This window comes from Lissotriton helveticus, chromosome 7, assembly GCF_964261635.1.
Source record: "Lissotriton helveticus chromosome 7, aLisHel1.1, whole genome shotgun sequence".
Classification (NCBI taxonomy): Eukaryota; Metazoa; Chordata; class Amphibia; order Caudata; family Salamandridae; genus Lissotriton; species Lissotriton helveticus.
The window spans coordinates 501,521,080-501,547,619 of NC_136068.1; the positions used below are offsets into that span (position 1 = coordinate 501,521,080).

At 44.9% G+C, this 26,540-nt stretch overlaps 1 protein-coding gene across 1 annotated transcript in view; it reads right to left on the reverse strand.

The window, feature by feature from the left end:
* The window catches only part of LOC144768681 (putative DBH-like monooxygenase protein 2), a 335,111-nt gene that overhangs the window by 116,327 nt on the left and 192,244 nt on the right, over positions 1-26,540 (reverse strand). The window contains exon 8 of the mRNA XM_078652511.1: positions 12,759-12,847. Coding sequence (XP_078508637.1) covers positions 12,759-12,847 — 89 coding nt within the window. The remainder of the gene's footprint in view (positions 1-12,758; positions 12,848-26,540) is intronic.

A 26,540-nucleotide genomic window follows, 5' to 3' on the forward strand; every position in this document is an offset into this window, starting at 1 on the left:
CTTTGTCGTAATGTTAACTACTTCCACGCAATCATGTGTGGCTGGATTTGAAGTAACTGATGGTAACAATGTAGCAGGATTTAAAATGTTGCAGCGTCTGATTTCTATGTGTGGCTGGAACAGTGTCAATTCATAACCTGTTAAACGTGCAATTGTCAAGTGCTGAGTTTGTGTTCGGTTTAAAAGAACTTCCACAGAATGTGGAACTTGTACTGTCAAGGTATGTCCTAAGACTATGGAATCACTTTGTCTGATAGCTAGTGCTGTGGCTGCAACTGGCTTGAGGCACGCAGGCAGAGCCTGGGCTACAGGATCTAATGTGCTCGAAAAATAAGCACAAGGCTTGTATTGTCCTGCTTGATCTTGTGTGAGAACAGATAATGCTGTACCTTCACGTTCAGTAACGAAAAGTGTAAAAGGCTTACTGTAGTTCGGTGTCGCTAGAACTGGAGCTTGGCATAGGGCTTTCTTTAACTCATTGAAACTAAGTGTATGTTCAGATGTCCAAGGGAGGACAGTCGATACGGCTGCCTCCTGTGTCGTTAACTGTATCAGTGGTTTGGCTAGAAATGCATACTGAGGAATCCATTGTCTGCAGTAAGAAGTAAGGCCGATAAAAGCACGTACCTCCTTCTGGGTTTTGGGCTGAGGAAGACTCGCTATTAACTGGATACGGTCTGGTGTCAACTGTCTACCCCTCTTGGACAGTAAGTGTCCTAAGTAGACCACTTGCTGGACACAGAATTGAAGCTTAGAAGGGGACACCTTGTGCCCCATCTCGGCTAGGAAATACAAGACTGTAAGGGATGCTTGCTCGCAAGCACGTTCAGAACGGGCTGTGATCAGTAGATCATCGACATACTGGAGCAGGGCAGTGTCAGTTGGCATGTGAATGTTGTCTAGTTGTCTCTTGAGTGCTTGACTGTAAATACTAGGACTTTCTGTGAAACCTTGAGGAGCTCGTGTAAACATATAGCTCCTTCCATTTAAACAAAATCCGAAAAGAAACTGGCTGTCTGGATGAATAGGAACACTGAAAAATGCGTTCTTGAGGTCTATGACAGTGAAGAACGTGGCTTCGGAATCAATGGCCGTTAATAGGGAAGGGATGTCTGGGACAACTGGGTACTGAGGAATAATACACTTATTAAGCTCTCGTAGGTCAATCACTAATCGATATACTGGGGGTGCATTTGGATCAGTACGTTTCATGACTGGAATGATCGGAGAGTTACATACATTGGAGTCAGTTTCTACAACCACTCCTTGAGCAATAAGCTCGTCAATAATTTTGGATAAGGCTGCTACAGCCTCAGGTGGCAATCTGTACTGTCTGATTCGTGGTAACACTACACCTGGCTTGAGAGTCACACGATAGGGTGTGATTTGCATGTAACCTACATCAGTTGGACCTTGCGCCCATAGATGCTGTGGAACATTAGACAGTCTTGAATCAAAATCTCGTAATACATAGTGACCCTTAAAGTCACGTAGGAACAATCGTATTCCCTCTGGGGAACAGCATATAACTGCACCTAACTCTTTCAGTGTCTTAATGCCTAATAGATTTTCTGGACATGACTTAGTAAGTAACAGATCAGTAGTGCGGGACAATGGACCTACTTCTAGAGTAACTGGCTTTGATATTTCATTTACAATGGGTTTTCCTGAAAATCCAAGGGAAACATTTCTTGAGCCTGAGAGCGGAGCCCCTGGAACTTCGGCGTGACTAATTGTGGTCCTACTTGCCCCTGTATCAATCAAAAACTTTCTGTCTTTCCCTAATACTTGACTGTGAACATAGGGACCTTCTTGATCTACAGGTATCTCGATGAGAGGCAAGCCTACCTCCCTCTCTAGGCTGTTTCATGAATACTGCTGGTACTCTGGATACTCAGACTGTGCATACTGGTACATCTGCTGTGTAACGTGCTGTGTTGCAGCAATAGGCTGCGGTGCGGTAACTGTCTGTGGTGCATTCTGTGGCTGAGGAATCTGTGAAACTTGTTCTTGTCTAGGCGGACGTGGTCTTTCTTTAGTCTTACCAGTAGCTATGTTGTGTTTCAGAACTGCACACTCATTTATGAAATGACCTGGCTGTTTACAATAATTGCAGTTCCCTTTAACGGGAGCTGCAGGATGACTGGCTTGATTCGGACCCCTCTTCTGACTGTCTTGAGGAACAGATTGTGCAACTAGTACTTTCATTTTCGTATCTTTCATACGTTTTCTTTCGTGTTCTTGTTCTTCCCTGATTCTATTCTGGTGGTATTGAAGCATCTGCAACATCTGGGACGGGGTATTAGCTTGCCAGGTACTTTCGACTTTCAAAACTCGATTTTTAATTTGTGGGCTTGAATTCTCGACTAATTTAGTAACAAAAAGGTGAGGGTATGACTCACTACTTGTCTTGAGGCCACTGTTGATGCTAAAACATTTTTCAAATCTAGAATAAAAATCACTAATATCCTCATCTTGCTTCTGTTTACAGGCTGAGATTGCATCCCAGTCTTCTTTTCTAGTTGTCAATAATCTGGGTAAAACTTGTATTAATAATTCCGGTAATTCTTTACATTTATCTCCAAGACCGGTACCTGGTACTCGTGCCTTATCTTCAGCTTCTAGAACTGCCCAATCGATCTTTTTCTCTCCCACCTCCCATTCTTTTTCCTTGAGCTTTTCATACACCCCTGCGGGCAGCAGAACCTTTAACATTTTAATTATATCTGGATATGTGTATTCTCCCATACGGAGCATGTCTTTTAATTCTCTATGGAACCCTGCTGGATCTTTGTCATGACAGGGAATTAATTTCTTCATCTCTAGGAGTTCCATCTTTGTAATCGGAGTGTAAACAAACACTCGTTCTAGTTCGCCACCCGTTCCTCTAACTGGGTGGACTTCTCGTAACGGATTCTGTCTCTCCATGTAAAAGGGTTTACTTTCTGGGGGTGAGACATGAACAAAATGCGGGTTCAGAAACGTTCTATATTTGTGGCGCTGTTCTAGAATGACACTAATTAAATCGGTACCTAAACCTTTCCATCTATACTGGAGTAACTCGTTCAGGACATCGTGTAACGGACCTGGATCAGAGTGCTGACCCTCATACAAAGTAATGAGGTGCTGAATCATATACATACCCGCCAGTCGTTGTTCGGCTGGGGGCATTTTTAGAAACATTTGTGCCACTATTTCGTCTGGAAAAGTGGTAGAATCAGTAATCCATCGGACTGCTGATCGAGCTAGTTCTTGTTCATGCATAGTACTTAACTCACTGTAACCGATTCGTGATTTCAGAATGTGATCGGTAGCTTGAAACACTTGTTCTAGTGAACCTTGTTCTGGTGCTGGAGCATGAAAAATAGACTTGTGTTCTAGGCGTAAATGGCGATCTGGAAATCTAGGTTTTCCTACATACGCTATTCTGGCGGGATTCTCGTCCTCTACCTCTTCAGTATCAGAGTTACTTTCTTTCTCGCTTACTTCTGCTGCTTTACGTTGTTCGTGTATCTTTATTATTTCTCTACGGATTTTCTTGTACATACTCTCCATAGCACCGACGGTCTTGTGCTTACCCTCGGCTATATTATCACTCCACCTTGTCAGGGTTTTCATTTCGGCCGGATCTTTAGACGGGTAATCTTGTTCTCTTATTAGACAATTGATCAGAAACTTTAATATCATGAGCTGGATCTCGGCTTTCCTTTGAGACATGGCCTCGCTAATACTTTCTGGATCATCCCCTGTACGGATGAAACGATATATTCTGTCTAGATCTTCTTTCATATTCGGTAAGGTGACTAGATACTCGGCCACCTTTCTTACGCGGAATGAATATAAAACCATATTATCCTCGCCTGGGACTGGATCATAGCCGCATTCGGCAAGGGATTTTCTTATTTCTGCTACAGTCTGATGTCTGGGCGTACGCTGTGACGCTTGTGCATGTAATTCGGCTGTCGTTAGACGCTTGTGTGGCGGCGGGGTTTGAGGAGTACCTCCCCCTGCGGCCCCTAAACTAGAGTCGTCTACTGAGGCTCTTCGTCCTGGCAGAGTGGGAAATGGAAATGCAGGCTGGACTTGTATGGCGGGCTGGACCGGGGGTACCACAACAGGTACTCCGGTGTCTGGAGGAGCGGGAAGTGCCTGATTTACAGGGACTGGCGGAGCGCGAACAGGATTTGCATATTCTGGGACTGTGTCGTCCAAATAGGACGAAATAAAAATATCAGCTGCGGTCTGTTTGTGACGTAGTTTGGTCGGAACTAATGGTGGCGGGAAATTACTGGATGCCTCTGGGGTCGCTTTTGGCAAGCCCTCGGCAAAGAGAGGATACATACCCCTAATAAGGGCATGCCTCTGTCTGTCTGACTGTTCAGTTTTAACTCGTTCACCAATCTCGATTAATTCCCTTTCTTGGGCTCGTTCCAAGGATTCTCTACTTAATTCTGACTTTCTGATTTCTTTTTCGGTTCTTTTATGAGCTTCTTTACGCCATAACTCGATGGCATCTTTCTGTGATTGTCTGGCTTTCTTTTTCCATAATGCTTCTTCTACTCGCATGATGCACTCGGCATCCCATGTACCCGATACGGGCCATCTATACTTTTCTTCTAACTGTTTGGTATACTCTACCCATAAATCTAGATACAATATGGCGCTTATGCCATGCTTCTGATACATAAAGTGACCTGGACTGTCCCTCGGCGGAACAAACCCTTTCTAGTTTTTAGCTGACGTAATCTCGAAAAGAGAGACATTGTAAACTTGAATCGGAACACAATACAATACACGAGGAACAATAACAATTTGGAGAACAATTCAGGCATACCACGACATTGGAAATACATTGAACAACATCATAACATAACAGTTCGGACAAAATATTACCTGGAATACTGAAAACAGAAACACAAGAATTTCTCGAGAACGGAACAGACTAGAGTTACTGGATGCACTGCTGAAACAGTACGGAACATACCGGTCCCATAAAGGGACGCATCAAGACCCGTATCCACCTAGGTGAACACTTCGTTTGTGAGTCTGTGTACCACCAACCCACGGACCAGAGTCAATTTAGATTGACCCTGTCTAGATACTACCCCAGTAATGGTACTCACCGGGCAGCAAGAACGGAAGGCCTCGGATCGGACTGGACTGCTACGACGACGGACGACGAACTTCGGACTTCAGTTACGGGTGGACCTCCGGATACCTCGGACCTTGGACTCTCGGCTTGGGCTCTGGTCGGGACTCGCCGCGTTCCTCCACCGTCTCGTTTGGATGCTGGACCGCCTCCTCCGTCTCCTCCGTGGGCCTGAGGGATACTTGAAGCAGAAATATCTGCATGTGCACGGTATGGTTCCGTCACGGCTGCAGAGGGTCAGGGGGTCGGCGTGGCTTCACCGACGCGTGGGGAAAGGGCAAGTCCCTATTCGGGCGCCATTATGTGGTAAATAAATAAATAATACCTCTCTTTTTGACTAGACATATATCATAACAGATAGCTCAATAAATAAGAGTCAAGATTCGAGGTAGTAGGAGTTTTGCAGGTTTAATACAGCATAAGGACAGGAACAGGACAACCTGCATAGGAATAGGATGACAGGGCCCAGCAGCTGCTGGGGCTGGATCTGGGATGAGCGCGCTGACTTTTAATAACAATACATGAGCATATATACATAACGCAAACACATAGCATTACATTGCAGTAGACGTAGCAGTGGGTGGAGCAGAAGGTGTGACGCGTAGCAGTCGCGAAAGATAAGGGCGAAAGTAGGTGTAACTGGGCGTATACATAGACATGTGATGCAAACGTAACAGAATATGTCATGAATAGGGCGGAAACCATGGAGGGGGCTACCTAAGGAGCCGGGACCTCTAACCTGATGGTGCGCGCAAACTAGCAGTGACGTGTTACTAGGAGAAGCTGGGGGCTATGAACTCTGTGCTAGGAGCAGAGACTGAAGTCTGGAGAGTCAGGGCGACATGTACCTAAACAGTATCTAGTATCTGATGTTTAGAGAACATATTGATATAAACTAGAAGTTAGGAGGGGAAAGGCTAACTTGATTCTAAGACTGGACCATGCATTATTCTACATGTAGTGCGTGATGAAGAATATTAAATGACCATTAAATGCAGTATTTCTCTAACGTGGAGACGTGAAGGCTAGACAATGACGGAAACTATTGATGCGATTCAGTAGTTTAGGAATGCAGAGGAGGAGGACTGAACTGATAACTGGAATCATAACATATTCTTGGCAGACTCAGAGACTGAGCCAGGCTGGGCCGGGCACTGCGAGGTAGGAAGTAAGTGAAGGGTCGAGGATACAGGTGGGGGCTGTATCGCTCCTCAGCGAAGTTGCAGGAGACAGGAGCTGAATCTGGTGTCCAGGCCCTTTTGAGGCCTAGAAACGGGGACTTTATAATAGAATAACGTGCACACTGAGAAACGTGGCAACGTAGCTTTACATAGGCCTGATATTCGTAGTATTCACGAGGACTGGAAACTGGCATACTAGAGGTGGACACAACTATAATTGCGTCATTAATCGAACATGGGGAATGCATATGCATATTTAATCATGCACACATAACATATGATGGATGACACGTAGGGACACAGAACATGGCAAAATTTACTTTTCCACAAGACGGGCGCACGGAGAGCCAGCAAGTTATTTCCCGTGTCTGCATCCTTTATTCCTAGGGCCACGTGTCAGGCCTAGTGCCGATTAGCTAAGTTGGTCCAACCTGTCTGAAGGACACAACAGCAGTTACGAATGGACTGCCCCCCCACCCCTCCCTCCAAGGCCGGAGGTGTTGGTGGGAAATATTACTGCTGTGCTTTTATTATACAGGCCTCCAGTAACAACAAGCATTGGCATATAGATCTCGCTTTTGGGACCTTATAAGTATTTAGTTATGCAGCACAATATCTATGTGCAATAAAATCAACTGTTGCATGGCTAAAAACGTATAAGGTTCCAAAGGCGAGACCTATTGGCTATGCCAATGCATGTTAATATTTTAACAGGAAGTTTGCCAATCTTTGTGCTCTTGAAGATTTATCTCACATTCTTAGCAGAAGTTTCAATAATTTTAAGTGGAAGTTTACGTCCAATGCTTTTAGACTTCTTTCGTTATGGGGAAGAGTAAAGGCTAATATCATCGCAGTCACTGAGTGGCCAGATGAGGTCTTGTTTTACTGTAGATAATGCAACTAGCCTTAAGTTGCCTCTGATGCTGGATACTACACACTCACTGCATTTACATTAAAGTAAGTGTTTCACCTAAGAGGTGCGCGATCCTACAATAGCAAGACGTTTCCAGCACTCTAAACATGCAGTACTGCACTATAAAAATTATTTGAATCCGTCGAACCGTTCTGAGGGTCGCTGAATCTACACTTCCATCCTAAACTAGGTTTTTTCCATATATAGACATTAGGTCACCTGAGTGACACGGCTCCAGTGATCATTACTTGTCAGTGTCGAAAATGACAGATTTTGCTTTCCAGTTGAGTTGCTGTTGAATGGTACATAGCAGAAAGTTTTGTGGTCACTAACGATTGTAAACGGAAGACTCACTAGCTATTCTGCAGCAGAAAGCTGCCACTAACGTATTCTGGTGCAGTTACCGCAATGCCTGTTGGCGGTATATTGCATCCTAGCTGTTATTTGAAGAGATGCTGTGTATCAGGAGACTTGCATGCAGATACTGACTACAACACATTTTGTCATCGACTGAGGTTTGTGGTTAAGTTTGAACAGCTGTCATAATGTAAACCAACAGTTCTATTTAACTCATTCAGCAGGAACCAACTTTGTTTACATTATCGCATTGCTGTGGCAATGTAACACCTATTTAAACAAGGGATTGCTTCACAATGAAAACGTTATTAGTTGCCGCTTTAACTTTTTAAAATGTGTATGTTTCGAAGTGTCTTATCGATTGCAGTTGTGGTTCGTATATTACGTTTGCTTAATATATAATGTTCCCCTGTGTAAAATTAAGATCGCCTATCCGCACTCGTGATTTAATTTTCAGATGATGACATAGGTTGGAGTTCTTACATGGATATGCGTGCTGTCACTGGGGACATTTTGTTGTGGTTTATAGAACTGTTTTGATAGGTAGTCCATAGAGGGAATAGTTGGACACTCAAAGAACACCGTTTGCTTCGAGCTATTCTGTTCGTATGGAATGTGCCATATGCATGGATAAACCAGAACAATTTAGAACCCGAAGTTTGCTTCATATGTCCAAGCTCTGTGTTAATGGGTCTGCATGTATAGCAGCCCGCCTTTCTGTAGTGTGCATGGTGACGCAGCTCCCAGGCATAAAAGCATGATAGTAAGTGTTGTAGAGTTTGGTGAGGGCGCTAGGCCCTCATTCTGTAGATAGGTAAATGAGACACGGACACAGTGGTAGGGGATAGGTAAAGGGCCCCAGAGCACGTGCACTCGGCCCCTTTATTGGCCAGTGTCACATGACCTGTGACGCCTGGTGGTGGGTGGGTGTTAGGTGTGAGGTTACAGAAAAGACTCAGACACTAGACCGTGTCTTCCGTCAGTACATCCCTCCCAACCTTAGTTAATAAAATTACACTAACTAAAGTCCAACCTGTGGGAAAGAAAATAGAGTTCACACAAAACCCATAACTCAAATCACGACGACTTCCACGTAGTCTTCTTTACCGCCGGTCACTTCAATTGCTGGCAATGGTGTTTCTTCTTGCCTTGGCAGACGTGCAGATTGAAGGTGGGCCGTACAGTCTATTTCGCTTTGCTTCACATCCTGTGAACGTGTAGAAGTATCTATAGCCGGTCCCAAGTGTGTTGCTTTCCGCTGGACCGTCCTGGTCAAAGTGTTTGGTTCAAGCTGGTGTCTATTCCTGACGGGATCTTCAGCTGCAGGTTATCCCTCTCACGGATACCCCTCTCTCGTGGGTGTCCCCTCTCACTGGACGACCCGGAGGCCCTTCTGCCAGGCTCCTACAGGACCGGAGGACGTGCCGCCTTGTCGCTCCAAAGTGTTGGAGGACGTCGCTACGGGCTCTCTTCTCCGTGTCCGAGTTCCACCTGAAAGGGTGTTGTTGGCACTGGTTCCGTCGTCTGCGACCTTCAGTCCTCCAGGATCTTTAGCGCGAGTTTCAACAGTCCGTCTCTCGTTGGGGACCCGCTACCACTGGTGTCCCTGAGGCCTCTGCCCCTGGATTTCCGCGGCCCTTGTGTCCGTTCCATCCCAGAGGTGGGTGTTGCCAACAGACTGGCCTGCTCGCTTCCGTCATTACTGGATGACTGTCGGGTTCGTATGTGGATGCTCGCTACTTATCCTGGTTGTGCGTGTGGACTGTCGTGCACCTCTCACGTTCTCCTCGGTGTTTCCGCTTTTTTGTGTGTTGTAGTGTCTTGGTCCACACTCCTCTTGGTTCTCCTCCATTCTCTTGTCTTCCTATCGTCGTGCTTCTGAGACCTCTTCTCCTTTCCTTCTCTTCGGTGGTGGCAGACGTGCCAACCAGACCTCTTCTCCTTTCTTCTTCTTTGGTGGTGGCAGACGTGCCACTTAAACATCTTCTTCCTCCTTCCTTTTCGCAACGCGGTCTGGTCACCTTGCTGTCTTCCTCTTCCTGGCCAGACTTCTCCAGGCAGTAAGCACTCCGCCTGCTTCCATCCGGTCTTGTCCTGGTTCACGGACACTGTCTCTTCTCATCTGTGACTGGACCGGGCGTTGCGATCCTCTCTCTCTCTTCAGATGTTACATGTTGAATTGTGGTTGTAGAAGTTCGTTAGTCGCTGATCGTGGACTGTGTCTTGGTGTTCGAACTTCTTGGACCTCTGGCCGGTCCACTCTGCCGATGCTGGCAGGCTATCTTCGGTTGTCTTGCTGGATACTTGCTGTGTCATGGTTTGTTGACCCTTGCTTCGGTCACCTCCTTTCGCGACCCCCGGTGGGTCGGCTTTTGGTGCGGCCATCTGGCTGGTCGGCTTCTTGGGTGCGTCATGTGTGTGACCGTCCGGGTTCTTTGTGCGACCGTCTGAGGGGTCGGCTTCGTGGGGTGACCATCGGGGTGGTCTTCTGCGTGAGTCCTCACGCTTTGCTGACTTCGGTTTGGTCGCTGTTCGCTCCGTTCCGGTGCTGTAGCGTTGGCGCGCTTTTGTCCGTGCTCTTCTGGTGCGTCTTTGGTGCGGAGGGTTACGTCACCGCTCCGAGCTTCTTCGTGTTCAGTCGCTTCCTGTTACTCCACGGGGTGTGCTTGCTCTTCTTTCTGGGACCCTGGAGCAGTGTCGGCGGTCGTCGCGTTTCCTCACTGTGTCGCACTTGCCTGGTGGGGAGTCTCGTGGTGGTGCTCCTTTCTCTTCCTGCGGTGTAGCGACAACCTGTGGCCATCGGGTGCCGCTCCGCTGTCGTTGGTCGGTCTCCGTTTGGCTTAGTGCATCCGATGGTCTGTGCTACTGCTCCGTCGTCCTTCTTCTGGTGCTGGGAGTTTCTTCACTCCTTGCACCGTCTGGCGCACTGCAGTGCTGTACTGTCCTGACGCGTTCTCTGTGTAGGGTCCTTGTGCTCTCCTTCATGCTTTCTTGGTTCTAACGCTGAGGTGCACTTCTGTCTGTGCCCGTCGGTTGCTCCCTTGGGTGCACTTGCTGTGTACTTTTATCTGTACTTCTGCCGTTGCACCTGTGGGCACTACCCTTTTCTGAGCACCTTTGTGCGCTGCACAGTCATTCTCTCCTTGTACTGCAGCTGTCGCCCAGCGCCCTGTGTCACTCTTGGTGCATGCTAGTGATTCCGCTCTTCTCCTGGCACATGGGCACTTGGCTCGACGCACCTGTGCTCTCCTTTCACTGTGTCTCTTCCTTAAGCCATGCAGACCCCTTGATCTGCTGCTCACTTGTCCTGGGGTACGCTCGGTGCGTTGGCAGCCTCGGGCTTGCTCCGGTCTTTACAGGGTTTGTTGGGATTTGCGGGTGCAATTTCGCAATTGGCCACTAGGTGGCAGTGTTGCATGCTTTTCTCGGTGTCTCGCAGCTTGCTGGGACCCGTGGAAAGCTGCTCCTGTCCTGCCTCATGCTGCACCCGCCGCGCTGGGCCGGTGAGAGACCAGACTGGCTCCCGGGGGCTGCTTCCTTACTCTTGGTGAGTGTCTCTTTTACTTTCTCTGCTCCCGGCCCCTCGCAGCAGGCCAAGTGTTCACGGGCTGCGGGGAAGGGAGGGAGTCACTCTGATCGGCCTCCTGCACGTCTCCTTGTCCCGTGTTCACTTTAAACGGGCAGCGCTCCTAGGCGGCTCATTGCGCAGGTGGGGGCTTGGGCTGCAGTGGCAACCTGCGGGTGGGCTCCGCTTTACTAATAAATGTCCGGCAGGGGGTCGCTGCACTTGCGGGTGGGCTCCGCTTGCAGTCGGACTTTCGTCACATTGCGAGGGGGGTCGGGAGGCGGTTAGCTACTCCGCTCCCTCCCCCTCTTCATTCTTTATAGTCATGGAGGCGGGGTGGACTCTCGCGGGCCTCCGGTTGTCGAAGGAGGGGTCGCGCCACCTTGTGTGCAGTCCCCGGCCCTTTCACAATGCCTGGGCTCACCTCTGGCTGTCGCCATTGTAGAGTTTGGTGAGGGCGCTAGTCCCTCATTCTGTAGATAGGTAAATGAGACACGGACACAGTGGTAGGGGATAGGTAAAGGGCCCCAGAGCACGTGCACTCGGCCCCTTTATTGGCCAGTGTCACATGACTTGTGACACCTGGTGGTGGGTGGGTGTTAGGTGTGAGGTTACAGAAAAGACTCAGACACTAGACCGTGTCTTCCGTCAATACAAGTGTGACGTTACAAGCCGTGAGACTCAGATCCTCCGGACATGCATCACTGTGCTTTCCGTGACACTAAGTAGCTACGTATCTTAAACATTTAGAGAGCTATTAACACCTTGTTGACAAATTTACAATGCACAATCTATTAATAGATAATGGTGCGCTGGCACTAATTGATTGTACCACACCATTCGAATTGAGAGTTTGGTATTATTGACATGCTGTTAAAAGTATAGGTGGGAAGCTGAGGGGCGGCTATGCCATCTCCTTAATGTACTGCGAATAAATCTTCGATGTAGCCGATGTGATTTGTAAGCTGCTTCTGATGAACATTGAAAAGGGCACAATGCCCGCAGTGTACGCGTGAGTAGGCGCGCTCGTAAAAAAAAGAAAACAAGCATTGGCCACGAAAGTCATCGCGATCACGATCACTGTGAAAGCGAAAGTGATAGCGATGACGCTAAAACATGCAAGGGATGCGCGCGCAAGCGCGCCTGCTTGTGCGCGTACTAGGAAGCTGGTCACTGCTTTGGGAGAACTTCCCAAAGCGCCTTCTAAATGTCTCAGCCGAGATCAGCGCATGCGCTGGATCAGGCTGATACCTAAAAACGGCCCCTACCGGTCTAAATCCAGTCCCTACACTTCCGGCCCACCAGGAAAACACCCGGTGCCAGCTACGGCAGTCCCGGCCCTGCTCATGACTGCAGGGCCTTCGCCACGAGTGCAGAAGCCCTTTGTGAATCAGGCCCTTCATTTTTTAGCCTACAGTTTCAAATTCGTTCACATTTACAGAGCATTTTACAATTTTCATTTTTGATTTTTTTGGAGCAAAAACTTTATTAATGTGCCAATTTTATTTCATTTTTCTAAATAGTTGCTGCCCCGAGGGTCCGTGGAACAGAGGTTAAGAACTACTGTTTAGAAAATTTCTTTCTCTGCCCTACCTGAAGTGGGCGATCTGTATGGCACGTCCAGCCAGATGAGTGTGCAGCAGACTAGCAAACACCTGCATCTCCTCCTGGGTCTCATCCAGCTGCAGGGTGACAAATGGGTACCGTAAGTTGGAATCCGTGAATAGAAAGATACCCATGTCATGCACATGCGCACTTTCGAAGGTCTTACTTATATCCAGTACCCTCCATTCCCATGTCAATGTCAACACCCTGTTACCTCTTCTTCTTTCTCTATCACCCACACACACACCCTGCACCTACCGACACTCACACACACCCCGACACCCACCGACACCCACATATACATCAAGTTTTGGTCCCATCTCGCTCTCATTTTTTTCATCACTGACAACTCTCATTCTACCCTCCCACTGGTGTCCCCTCTCCTTCCCATCACAAATGTATCAGCACATTCTCTTACCCCATGCCTCTCCCTTCCTCATTAGCCATCACATAGAAATTACACCTTTTATTCTACCTCATGCCTCTTCCTTCCACAACCCTTCACTTCTCGTGCCTTCACCTCGCTCTCGTGGCTTTTTTATATCCCTGCCTATAGCTTTTGTCACTGTTCTCCTATCCTTTTCTCCTGCTTTTCTCTCCCTGTCCCACTTATGTCACTCTTGCTGTGCATCAAAATCTGATGGTGAAAAATAAATCCGAGTTCCCCAAAAATTAGGTGTTATCTGAAAAAAACAATGCAAATTAAGCACTTTGTATGTTGTGATTAGCATTGAGAAAAATATTTGAGAAATGACTGAAAGCCTGAGGGAGTGTGAATTGAGGAGAACTGCCCTTGTTTAAGACGGGCAGGACAAGGTGAAATGGCAGTCAGGGAATGCAACCCATAATGCCACAAAATGGACACAGATGTTAGCAGGCTGGCCTGCCCTTTACCCTGGACCCAGTTGGGACTACCCTAATAAGCCAGAGTGGATCCAGCTTATATTTAGAAGTTAAGAAATCATAGCTTCCCCCCCTCTTTCTACCACAGTCTATTACATCAATCACTCTACAAGTGAGGTTAGTTTTAAGTCTGAATGTGAGATTTATCTGTGCAGTTCAATACTGGTGCAGTTCAATGACTGCCTTCACATGGGAGAGAAGCGCTATTGTATATTAAATTCATTTTGTGTGTGTAAAAGTCTCTTGGTGGTATAATGTGAGCCTACTTTAAGAGGTGCAAGGATAGTCTACATACCCCCAAATTACATCAGGACTTTGAAGAGTTTCAATAGGTACTGGTGTCATCAGGAGCATCCAATGACTAGTATTCTGCACAACTGATAGAACCGTGGGGAAGTTCTGGTGTTAAGCTTTTAAACAAACCATGCTGCGTATGATTATAATGGTGCTAAGTGAAAATCGTTTACCCAGAGGTGGATTCCTAGCTCACTGTGCTATAGGACACAAACTGCACCTCTCTGATGGGGCCAACAAGGCTTAAAAATTTGGGGTTCCTTGGGCACCCAAGCAGAAGGTATATGGTATAAGACCGTGATTTTATTTATGAAAATGACACATTTGTCTCTCTTGCTTAGTCCACTCACTGTCTGTGTCTCCTCTACCTTCTGCTTGGTTTGTTGTTTCAAGGTGTCATGCCTTGTTGGAGGAGCCACAGGGTAGGCAAGGGTGACGGGGCCTGACACCGGTGACTGGGTATATGCCACTGATGACCTGGCTCCACCCTACTATGGCTCTGCAAAATGGGCAGTGTGCATCCTTTGCACACTTGGCTCTCAGGGTATATGCACTGGTGTCCTGGCTCCTTCCTATGATGGCTCTGCAAAATGGCTAGTGTACATTCTTTCCCCAATCAACGCAGAGAGGTCAAGCATTCCAGAGTGTCTCAGGGAAGTAGTGTGGCACGTAAAGATTCAGAACTAAAACAATAGCACAATATGTGCAATAATGTAATGTAGAGATCAATGCTTATATTTTAAGAAAATTGTTAAGTATTTTAATCACAAGAGGATTTAATGAGGTACATACAGAATAAACAAGTATTAAGGGATGCACTACAGGGACTATGGGGTGCTATAAAGAATGACAGTAGAGAAGTAATCACACTACAAAGCCTTAGGTGCAGGCTTAGTATGTATCAGCAAGGGAGCTTCCTAGTGTTCTGTCACCTGTTGGTAAGTCCACAGTAAATGACTATTCAGAACTTGTGCTAGGAGAGCAATGGCCAGTAAAATGTTCTACCAAACTCTGTTAGCCAAAAGGTCATAGTAAAAGTCCCTCAAGGGTATAGAATTATCTGATGCCCTGCACTCTCAGAATTACCAAGCAAGGGTGTGCTGGTGGATGGGGCATGATGAGAGCTGTTGCACTCACTAGGGCTTGTTTGGACACCCTTGCCTCCTTTTTTCCATGGTCAGCTTGCTGGCATGGCAGTAGCACCATGAAGACACCTCCACTAGTCAGCTCCAACAGTCGTAGTGGAATGACCTTCATCCATCGTCCGGGGCACAGATATGATCGCTAAACTGCAAAGAAGGTAGATTCAGCACAGGACTTCAGCATCTTGATCTCCAGCAGTCTCACAATTGGGCAGTCTTTACTTTGTGGTTGACACCAGCAAGTCAAACATGACCACTCTTCAGTCAGACCTGACCTGGCGGTCAGGCAGGAAAACCTGGGGACTCGGAACACTTCAGGTGTCTGCTCTGCATTGTCACACATTTCCTCTGCACCCCACAGGCTGCTCTCTCTTCAGACTGAGGCCAGCAGTTGGGTTCTTGTCCATGAGAAGGCATACACCTGTGGCACAATGCTCTCTCCAATCTCTCCTGGGGCAGGCTAGCACTTCATAGGATCACTGGCATACCCCCAGCTTCTTTCAGCAAGGCTTGCAGAAACCAGGTGATGTCCCCTCACAATTGAGAAACTAGCAATTAGGTATACTAGTTCTGGTTATCAGTGACTCTTCTCCGCCATGGCCAGTCCCAAGCCCAGCTGAGAAAGGAGAAGGGTTATACATGAGGCTAGGTATCCCACCATGTAAAAAATCCCAGCTACAGAAATGTTAACCAAAAGACATCCGGGCCTTGGGGAGAGAGAAGTCGTCTTCACAGAGAGCAATGGCACCTGAGGTGAAAGCCAGAGATCCGGGGAAGCCACTTAGCTGATCCACCTGCTGATGACCAAGATCATTTCCATTGGGACTTGGAATGTGAGGACCATGTATTAGATAGGCAAGACAGCCCAAGTGGCAGCGGAGATAAAAAATACAAACCTTGCACTGCTTGACATTAGCGAGACCAGATAGACACACTCCAGACAGAAAACATTGACTTCAGGAGGCATGCTCCTGTTTTCTAGACACAAGGAAGAGAACAACCCACATACTCAAAGAGTACCACTGATGCTAACATCAGCAGTGAACAGAGCTCTGATTGGATGGGAAGCCCATGGTCCCAGAATTATAAAAGCAATCTTGTGCACAAAGAAAAAGAGGATCAACACTAATGTTATCCAGTACTATGCACCTAAAAAAAGACAGAAAATAAATGGAAAAAGAACAGTTTTACCGCAGATTCCAGTCCATCCTGGAGAAATGTCTTAACAGAGCTATCACTCTACTGATGGGGAATCTCAATGCCAAGACTGGAAGCAACAACACTGGGTAAGAAGAGGTCATGGACAACCATGGCCTTGGCGACATGAACGAAAATGGTGAAAGACTTGCAGATCTCTGTGCCCTGAACAGTCTGGTGATAGGCGGCAGTGTATTTCCATACAAAAGAATAGACAAGGTAACGCGGGTGCCACCAGACCATTCAACAGAAAATCAGATCAATTATGTCTGCATTATCAAGTTGTCCCAGAGGTCCTTGCAGGATGTGAGAGTGATGAGAGGAGCAAATGTGGCGTCACACTATTGCCTTGTCATGCTCAGGCTACAGCTAAAGCTAAAGAAAGCATGGATGGAACTGAAAAACCAACACCAGCGATATAACACCACCCTCCTCAAAGATGCACTGAAATAGAGTGAATACTCAGTCACCTTCAGTAACAAGTTTCAAACCTGCAAGAACTAGAGGATGACAGAGACCCAGTAGAAAGTCAGTGGTAGAAGATCAAAGAAAGAGTAACAGCAACCTGCCAGGAGGTACTGGGTCGCAAGAAACACCAGCATAAAGAATGGATTACCACCAAGACTCTCCGCAAAATCCAAGAGAGAAAGGAAAAGAAAGTTCCAGTCAACACAAGCCAAGTAAGAGAAGAAAAAGCGAAAGCTCAAGGTGAATACATCAAAACCAACAAGGAAGCAAAGAGAAGCTTAATAGCAGAAAAGTGAAGATTCATCAAGGGTCTTGCCACAGAACCCAGGAAGCAGCAAGACATGGAAACTTGAGAGAACTCTACGACATAACAAAGAAACTCTCCAGTCGATACAGCAGGCCAAAAAGACCTGTAAAAGACCACGTTTGGAAGACAATCATTGAATTGAATTGAAACAGTATTTCTAAAGCGCCTGGTTACCCGAAGGCATCCCAGCGCTAATAACAGCTCAATTACAGACTCCGAACAGTATTAAGGAAAAAGTAATGTATTAATTTGTTTCCGAAAAATCAAATCGTTTGGTTGAGCGCGGATCAGGAGGGGCAAACGATTCCAGAGTTTGGCAGCTTTATAAGAGAAGAGACTACCACCAAATGCTTATTATCTGACCTCAAAGTCCTATTAGGCCGATATGGCTGAATAAGGTAATGAATAACAGGCGATCCCTTGCCTGAAAGAGCCTTATATGCCATGCATAGCGCTTTAAACTGGATCCTCTCCTGAATAGGGTGCCAATGAAGTGTCGCCAAAGCAGACTTAGCTGAAAGGCGCTTTGGAATATTCAGGAGCATACGCGCCGCACAATTTTGCACAATTTGTAGTTTCCTTATCGAGGAGAAAGGGGTTCCCAGATAAAGGGCATTTGCATAATCAAGCCGCGAAAGGATGAGTGCTTGAACCATAAGTCTTCGGGCACGAATAGGTAGCAGAGGGAGGACTTTGCGTAACATCCTTAGTATTCCATAGCAACTACCTGCCACTTTCTTCCATTGCTCGTTAAAATCAAGGTTACAATCAAGCCAGACACCTAAGCTCTTGATTTGATTTTTAGGGGGGGCTGGACCAAGACAGCTGGGCCAGCACAGCCCTCGATTGAGAGTCTCATTGTTACCTAGGAGCATTAACTTCGTTTTTGAGCCATTACGTTTAAAATATGAATCTTCCATCCACATTGAAACTTCTTCCAGACAACGGGCAAGGTCAGGCCCAGTATGCTCCTGCTTGCTGAGGGAGATAACCGACTGGGTATCGTCAGCATAAGTGATGAACTGGACTTCAAAAGGTAAGACTGCCTCTGCAAAGGAACTTAGATAAACATTGAAAAGAGAGGGGCTCAGGGAGTACCCCTGGGGGACCCCACATTTAAGAGGCATCTGTGGTATTGGTTAAATATGTAATGTTGTGCGCGTGTCTTATCTCGTGTGTGTTAGCGCGTGTATGTGTGTGCGTGCGTGGAATGTATAGAATGTAGAGGGAGAGAATGTAGAAGGGGAGAAGCTGGCTGGAGGAGAAGGGAGAAGATTGTTGTGTATATCGGTGCCGCTGTTATCCTGTATCCATCTAATAAAAGAAGAAGTGCGGAACCTGACCCGTCTATGAGTTTCACTTTGCAACATATGGCGACGAGCGGGATACGAAATTGAAATTCCAGCGGCACTGAGCACAATTCAAAAAATTTCAAAAAAAAAGACAAGAAAAGAAAAAATCTCTAACAACAAAACCATGGATAAATGAAGTTACCGGACCACCTCTCCCAGTGTTCGACCAGCGTTCAACCAGAAAAAACCGTACCTGGTAAACCAACTATGCAGCGCAGAATACCGCCGTTGGTGAGCAATTTATAAAGAGGCATTTTTCAAGCAGCCCGCGAGTAGCCATCACGGAACGTTCCATACGTCCTGCTGTGTGACGTCGAACTTCCAAAGCGGTTCACAGAGGCAGCTTTAAGCCACCGTATTTATATCGTCATCACGTCCTACAACACAACGTGGCAGCCATTTTGTTGAGGAATTGTATCCTAGCAACACTCTGAGCCCACCGAGTGCTGAATCCGACGCTGCTAGTTCTTCATACGCTTACACTGCTGGCGTACTCGTGAACTAACTTGAAGAGAAGATTTTAAGTAAGCATTCAAGAGTTGACATGATATCCATGATGATATACATACTACAAAATTTTAAACAACCAACCAAATATTAACATAGATCTCCAGTGAAATTTTTTTAACCACAATATTAAGTGAACATTAGTGAACATTGGTGAACTTTTTGCGCAAGCACCAGTTCTGCTGTACTGATAATTAACTTACCATCCTAACCGAAATGTCTTCAATTATTCCACCACCATTCTTCTTGGCAGAATCTGGTGAGCCTCCCATAGCATGGGATTTATGGCTCGACATGTTTGAAGCATACGTTGAAGTTTTAGCAGAGGAAGAAGCCTCTCAAGAAAGAATGGTATCCCTACTTAAACACAGACTTGGCGCAGTAGGGTTAAGGGAGTTTAAAAATTTACCTAAAATTGATAATGCTGGAGACATGGGTGTTTATCAATGTGCTGTCAAACAGATGCAAGAAAGATTTGGGAGGAAAATTAATGTGGTGATGGAGAGGTTTAAATTTTATTCAAGAGCTCAGAAAGCGGATGAGTCAATTGATCAGTATGTTTCAGTATTAAGGGGTTTGGCTGTTACGTGTGAATTTGAAACCATAACCTATGACCAAGTTTTACGTGACCAAATTCTTATGAAAACTAAGTCAAAAAAGATTCAGGAAAAGTTATGGTCATCGAGTAGCACTTCATTAAAAAATGCTATCGAAGTTGCTAGGGGTGTGGAAATTATGGACCAATGTATTAGTGAAGTCAGAAATGAGAAAAATGATATTGCTTCTGGTTCAGTTAACGAGATAAATAAGGGTGATAAATATAAACCTAAAAACGAGAATAAATCATTCATGAATTATACTAATAAGAAAAGCAATGAGAAAAGTTATGAAAAGAAAAATGAGCAAAAGAAGTTTTTATGTTATAGATGTGGGTCATCCAACCATTTAGCAAACTACAAGTGGTGTCCTGCAATTGACAAAATTTGCACAAATTGTAAAAAGAAAGGCCATTTTACTAGAGTGTGCCACAATTTTAAAGCCAAAATTAATTGTATTCAAGAAGAAGATCAAGATGACATAAATTACATCCAAGATAATGATGCCTTTCACGTTGTAGGTGAAGTTTGCAGTGTACACGATGAATTAGTTAAGGTGAAGGGTAGAGTCAAAGAGCTACCATCTACCATAGTTAACATTGATGGTCTAGACGTCAAGATAATGGTAGACTCTTGTGCGTGGTACACCATCATGGGCATGGATCAATTTAAGTCTCTCTGGCCGAACAGATCGTTATTAGTTCAAGATGTACACCCTGGAGGTTATACTGGACATAAAATACCTTTAGAAGGATACATATTAGCCAAAATTAGTTTTGGACACAACTCGTGTAATGGTAAAATATACATATCTAGCAAAGGTGCAACCATTTTGGGATGGCCGCACATGTTTGATTTGAACATGAAAATTGATCCTCGTTTAGAATACCCTGTTTATTCCATTCAAGATGATTGTCGTGAAATGAATGACTATTCATTTTTAAAAGAAAAATTTCCAGATGTTTTTACCAATAGTATTGGCAAAATGATTGGATTTAAACATAAAATTGTTTTAAGGAAGGACACATACCCAGTGAAACAAAAACTGAGAAATGTACCTATCAGTTATAGAGAAAAACTGGGTGAAATACTTAAAAAATTGTGTGAAGATGAAATTATTGAACCAGTTGAAAGCTCTGATTGGGTTTCGCCAGTCGTGATTTCCCTGAAATCCAATGGCGATTTGCGTCTATGTGTTGACCTAAGATGTTTAAACGAAGCCATTTGGGTTGACACATTTCCTCTTCCAAATTTGCAAGAACTCACATCCTCTGTTGGTGGATCTTCTTGGTTTTCCAAGATAGATTTAACAAGTGCTTATCACCAAATAGTTCTTGATGAGGATTCTACACATTGTACTGCTTTTATAACCACTGAAGGAATGTTTAGATATAGGCGAATGCCATTTGGTCTTGCAAGCGCGTCCGCAGTATTTCAAAGAGAGATGTGCAGAGTTTTGCAAGGCATAAAAAACGCCAAGGTATTTCAAGATGACATTTTAATATATGGGGGTGACAAGGAATGTCACGATGAAACTTTATATGCTGTTCTAGATGCTCTGAGGAATAGTGGATTGACCATCAAAAATGAGAAATGTGTGTTTGGGAAATCTGAAGTGGAATATCTAGGACACATTATATCCAAGGATGGTATTCGACCTAAAATTAGTCATGTTAATGCTATCTTAGCTGTTCCTGAACCTGCAAATAAGGAACAATTGATGTCATTTTTAGGGTTGACAGAATTTTATTCTCGTTTTATTGAGAATTACGCTGTAAAAGTTGAACCATTGAGACTCTTGCTAAAGAGGAATGCAACATTTAAATGGAGTGAGCATCAAAAAGAATGTTTTGAAAAATTGAAGAAAGAAATAGTTGCTACACCATGTTTGAAACCATTTTTACCAAATGCTAAATGTGTACTATCTGTGGATGCGTCTGGTCACGGCATTGGTGCAGTTTTTTCTCAATGTGTTAAGTCAGAAAAATGGGTAGTAGCATATGCTTCTCGCACGTTAACGAAATCGGAACGGAATTATTCCGTAATAGAGAAGGAATTGTTGGCGGCTTCATGGGCTGCTGAGAGATTTAGAATGTATGTTTGGGGGAAGAAATTTAAGATTTTTACCGACCACAAACCATTGGTAAATATTTTGAGACCTGAAGAGGGGAAGAATTTAACTCCTAGATTAGCTCGTTTGGCTTCAAAACTACAGATGTTTAGTTTTGACATTGAGTACATTCCTGGTAAAGACAATGTGGTTGCTGATGGTCTTTCAAGATTACCAAATATGGATCTAATAGGAAGTGAAACAAATATGGATGGTGAAATAGCCTTTACCATCAAGGATGTATTCTTGATAAATGAAATGAGTACTAATAATATTATTTCTGAAGCATCTTGGCTGTGCGAAATGGACAAGGATGAAGTTTTGAAAGAAATCAAAAAGTTTATAATTGATGGGTGGCCAAGAGAATCCAGCTTACGTGGTGAGAATGTTGCGTTTTCAAAGATTAAAGAAGAGTTATGTATTATTAATGATATTGTCCTAAGAGGTGACAGAATTGTACCTCCTGTAGGGTTAAGAGGAGAAATTATTAAGAAAAGTCACATGGGGCATGGTGGTATGTCCAGTACCAAAAGAAGAGTTAAAAAATGGTTTTGGTGGCCAGGGGTAGACCCTATGGTAGATAGATTGGTGAGGGATTGCAAGATTTGTGGAGCTAGTGATAAAGTAGCAAAACCATTGAATGTACCTTTAACAATGGTGGAATTACCTGAGTATCCATGGCAAAAAGTAGCGATTGATTTCATGGGTCCATTTTCAGCAATATCTGCAAAGGATTGTTACGCTATTGTGTTAGTTGATTATTATTCGAAATGGCCCGAGGTGAGAATGGTAAGTGGAATGACTACGGAAGTGGTCATTGAATTTTTAGAAGATGTATTTTCAAGAGAAGGAGTTCCAGAAATATTAGTTTCAGATAATGGTCCCCAATTTGTATCGCAGAAAATGGAAGAATTTTTGGTAATAATGGGTATTAAACACATAAAATCATCATTATATCATCCCGAAAGCAATGGTCAAGTTGAGCGCTTCAACAGAGTAGTAAAGGAAGTGATTGAATTAGCATTGAGCGCGGGCATACCCTGGAGAAAGGCACTACTAGAAAGATTAACTGCATATCGTGTAACTCCACATTCTGCTACAGGAAAAACACCTTTTGAGATTTTGAGAGGTAGGAAACCATTTACTGGATTGGTTCCTTGGTGGTTAAGAAAAAGAAATGAGAAGACGCAATGCAGTAGCAAAGACATTGATAAAGAGATTAGATCTAAAGTTAAGGATTATCAAGAACGTAGCCGAAAATATCATGGAGGTAAATGTAATTGGCCTTTGGTGAGGACTGGTCAAATGGTTCGAGTAAAGAATCCTAGGATTGTGTTGAAGGGAGAAAGCGTATGGTCTAAACCATTGAAAGTAATGAAGGTTTTCAATGGTGCAGTAGAATTAGAAGATGGTAAAAGATGGAATTTTCGCCAATTGAGTTTTTGTAATGAGAAGGGTGGTGTGGTAAGTCCATTGTCTAATTCCAATTCTGGTAGAGTTGACGAAGGGTCATGTAATGGATTAATGCTAGGTGATGATTTTGGACTAAAGAAAGATAGAACATCAACTAGTAGTATAATTAGTTATGATGCTAGATGTAACACTAGATACAATACTAGAAGTGAAATTAGAAACATTGTTAACGATGTCCCTTCATGTTCCGATATTAGTGTTGAGAGTAACAAATTACGTCGTGGCAATAGAACAAGGAAATTACCTGCCAGATTCTCTGATTTCGAATTAGAGTAGTTTGTCTAGAGTCTTTAATTGTTGAGAAGGAGGGTGTGTGGTATTGGTTAAATATGTAATGTTGTGCGCGTGTCTTATCTCGTGTGTGTTAGCGCGTGTATGTGTGTGCGTGCGTGGAATGTATAGAATGTAGAGGGAGAGAATGTAGAAGGGGAGAAGCTGGCTGGAGGAGAAGGGAGAAGGTTGTTGTGTATATCGGTGCCGCTGTTATCCTGTATCCATCTAATAAAAGAAGAAGTGCGGAACCTGACCCGTCTATGAGTTTCACTTTGCAACAGCATCCGTTTTGAAGTAATTCCATTTTCAAAGACTTCAAAGAATCGGTCCTCCAGGAAGGAGTGAAGCCATTTAAGCATTGTCCCGGACACTCCCACCTCGCCTAGCCTCTGGATCAGCAGTTGATGGTTAACCGTGTCGTAGGCTACGCTAAGAACTAAAAGAATGATAGCAGCGCAGCCTCCGGCATCTAGAATTTTTCTGTATTCCTCCACCACTGCCACTAGTGCAGTTTCCATGCCCTGTAGCGGTCTAAAACCCATCTGTGAGGGGTGGAAACAATTGTTATTTTCCAGGACAGCAGAGAGTACAAAGTTCACATGTTTCTCTGCAATCTTACTGATGCCTGGCAACAGAGATGGGACGATAACGACTCCGCACTTCCGGGTCCAAATTAGTTTTTATTTAGGAGTGCTTTAACCATTGCCCGCTTCCATAAAGGGGGGGACAAGTCCTGATGTAAATGAAGCATTGATCAGATCAAGAACGACTGGACACAGCATCTCTGAAACTAAGTTTAGAATGCTGGGGGGGCGTGTCTATAGGGGAACACAATTTTAATTTGCTCAGCGTATTCAGATCAAGAGGGGGAATTTCTTTAATTAAACCATCTCTGACTTGGGAACTATTATCCCTCAATACTGCATTTTGTTGGGCTACCACCTGTGGAATGGAGTTATATATGACTTGTATTTTATTGGAAAAGAACTCTGCCATTTTATTGCACCGAACTAAAGTGCCATCAGGTTCAATAGGAGGAGAGAGGGAAATAAGCAGTGCTTTCGCAATGTGAAAGATTTTTCGCGGGGAGTTGGCGGCTGATATGATTCTCTCTTCATAATGGAGAGCCTGGGCGGATTTTATTGCAGCTTTATAGATTTTTATAGCCTCTCTATAATTGTCTTTATGACAATCCTTCCTCCTTTTCCTTACAGATCTTTTACAAGCCTGCTTGAGTTCACAGAGTTTTGGGGTGTACCAGGGATTACACTTGGTTCCTGCCTTATTATGTATTCCTTTTTTTGGGAGAACCATATTCAAAGATAACTCAATCCACTAATTGAATTTGTCATTTGCAGTGATGGAATTTGGGTCAGATATTGGTCTAGAGTTTTCCAGGGTCATGGGTTATGGTCATGGGTTACGAAGGCCAACAACGAAGATGGGTGAAGCACTTTGAAGACCTGCTGAATCAGCCTGTGCCACAGTATCCACCAAACATACAGCCAGCTGACAAGGACTTGCCAGTCGACTGCAGCAGACCAACTGAGGAAGAAATAAGGCAAGTCATCAAACATATGAGAAATGGGAAAGCATCAGGATCTAACATAATTCCTGCTGAAACACTGAAGGCAGACATTGAAACATCGGTAAACATGTCCTACCCCATGCTTGGAAGGATATGGGAAGAAAAACTTCACTGACTATGAGAAGGTGTTCAATAACGTGGCAGAGAGACGCTTAGAAAACGTCCGTCACTATGGCGTGCCAGATAAACTTGTAAGTATCATCAGGAACACTTATGTGGGAATGACCTGCAAGGTAGTCCATGGAGTATAACTCATGAAACCTTCCAAGAGAGGACGTAGTTCGACTAGGTTGTTTGCTCTTCCCTTTTCTCTTCCTACTGGCAAAAGACTGGATCATGAAGATATCCACAGCAAGAAAGCGAAATGGGATTCTATGGACATCTTGGACACAGCTCACCAGCGTGGACTTTGCAGACAACCTGGCCCTACTCTCCCAAACCAATCCACAGATGCAACAGGAGACCGACAAGGTGGCAGCCACATCAGCAAAACCTGGCCTCAACATTCACAGGGGAAAAACCAAGATTGAGACAACTAACACTGCCAATTCAACTACAGTCACTCTTGCAGGTGATGCCCTGGAAGACGTTCTGGCCCTCACCTACCTGGGCAGTGTCATGGAAAAACAGGGCAGCACAGACACTGACATCAAGGCAAGTATCAGCAAAGTAAGAGATGCCTTCATTCAGCTAAAGAAGATCTGGATCTTCAAGGACCTAACGCTAATCCGTCCTTCTATATGGAGCAGAAACTTGGAGGACAACAGTGACCACCACCAAAAAAGTGTGCACCTTCATCAACATCAGTATGAGGAACATGGAGTCCATCGTGGAGAAGTGTGGCTCAATGGTTAGAGTGGCAGACCCTTATGCAGAGGTCTAGCCCGGGACCAGGGTTCAATTCCCCGCCCCGGCGGGACTTGGGCTCAAAATTCCACGGACCTGATAATTCTCGCCTCGGTGCCTATTCCAATCATGGAGTCCCACTCTGCAACTTTGGGCAATAGCTTGCTTAATCTCCACAACGGCCCCCACAACGCTAAAGATGCCTGGCCTCCACCTTGGGGGTGCCCAGGAGTGGACACCTCACAGGGAAAGCCAGGATGGCTTCCACAGCGGTATTCGTACAAGTGCCTTGAGACCCTTGCGGGTGAGTAGTGCGCTATACAAATATTAATTTACATTTACAACATCCTCCAAATCTGTGATCAAACACCATCAACAACAATGACCTAAGGCAGCAGACTTTCCAATTCCCTGCTTATGAAGAAATCATGAAAAGATGCTAGGCTTGCTCGGTGGGGGCAAGATGGCAGCTGCTTGAAAAGCCGTGGCAGTCTCCGGCCTCAGCCTTTACTCTCAACTGTTAGAATAAGTGGATAAGACAATCTTGGTGTTTTTTTTTAGGAGGAAATAATACAGAGAACACTATATATTGCACTGAAAAGATTACAGCGCTACTTTAGATCCGAAGTTCAAGTAGATTCCAGCGGAGCCAGGGAGATCTCTTCGCTACTCCTTTGAGTTGCCAGTGAGGTGCTCGGTGTATTTAACCGCCAA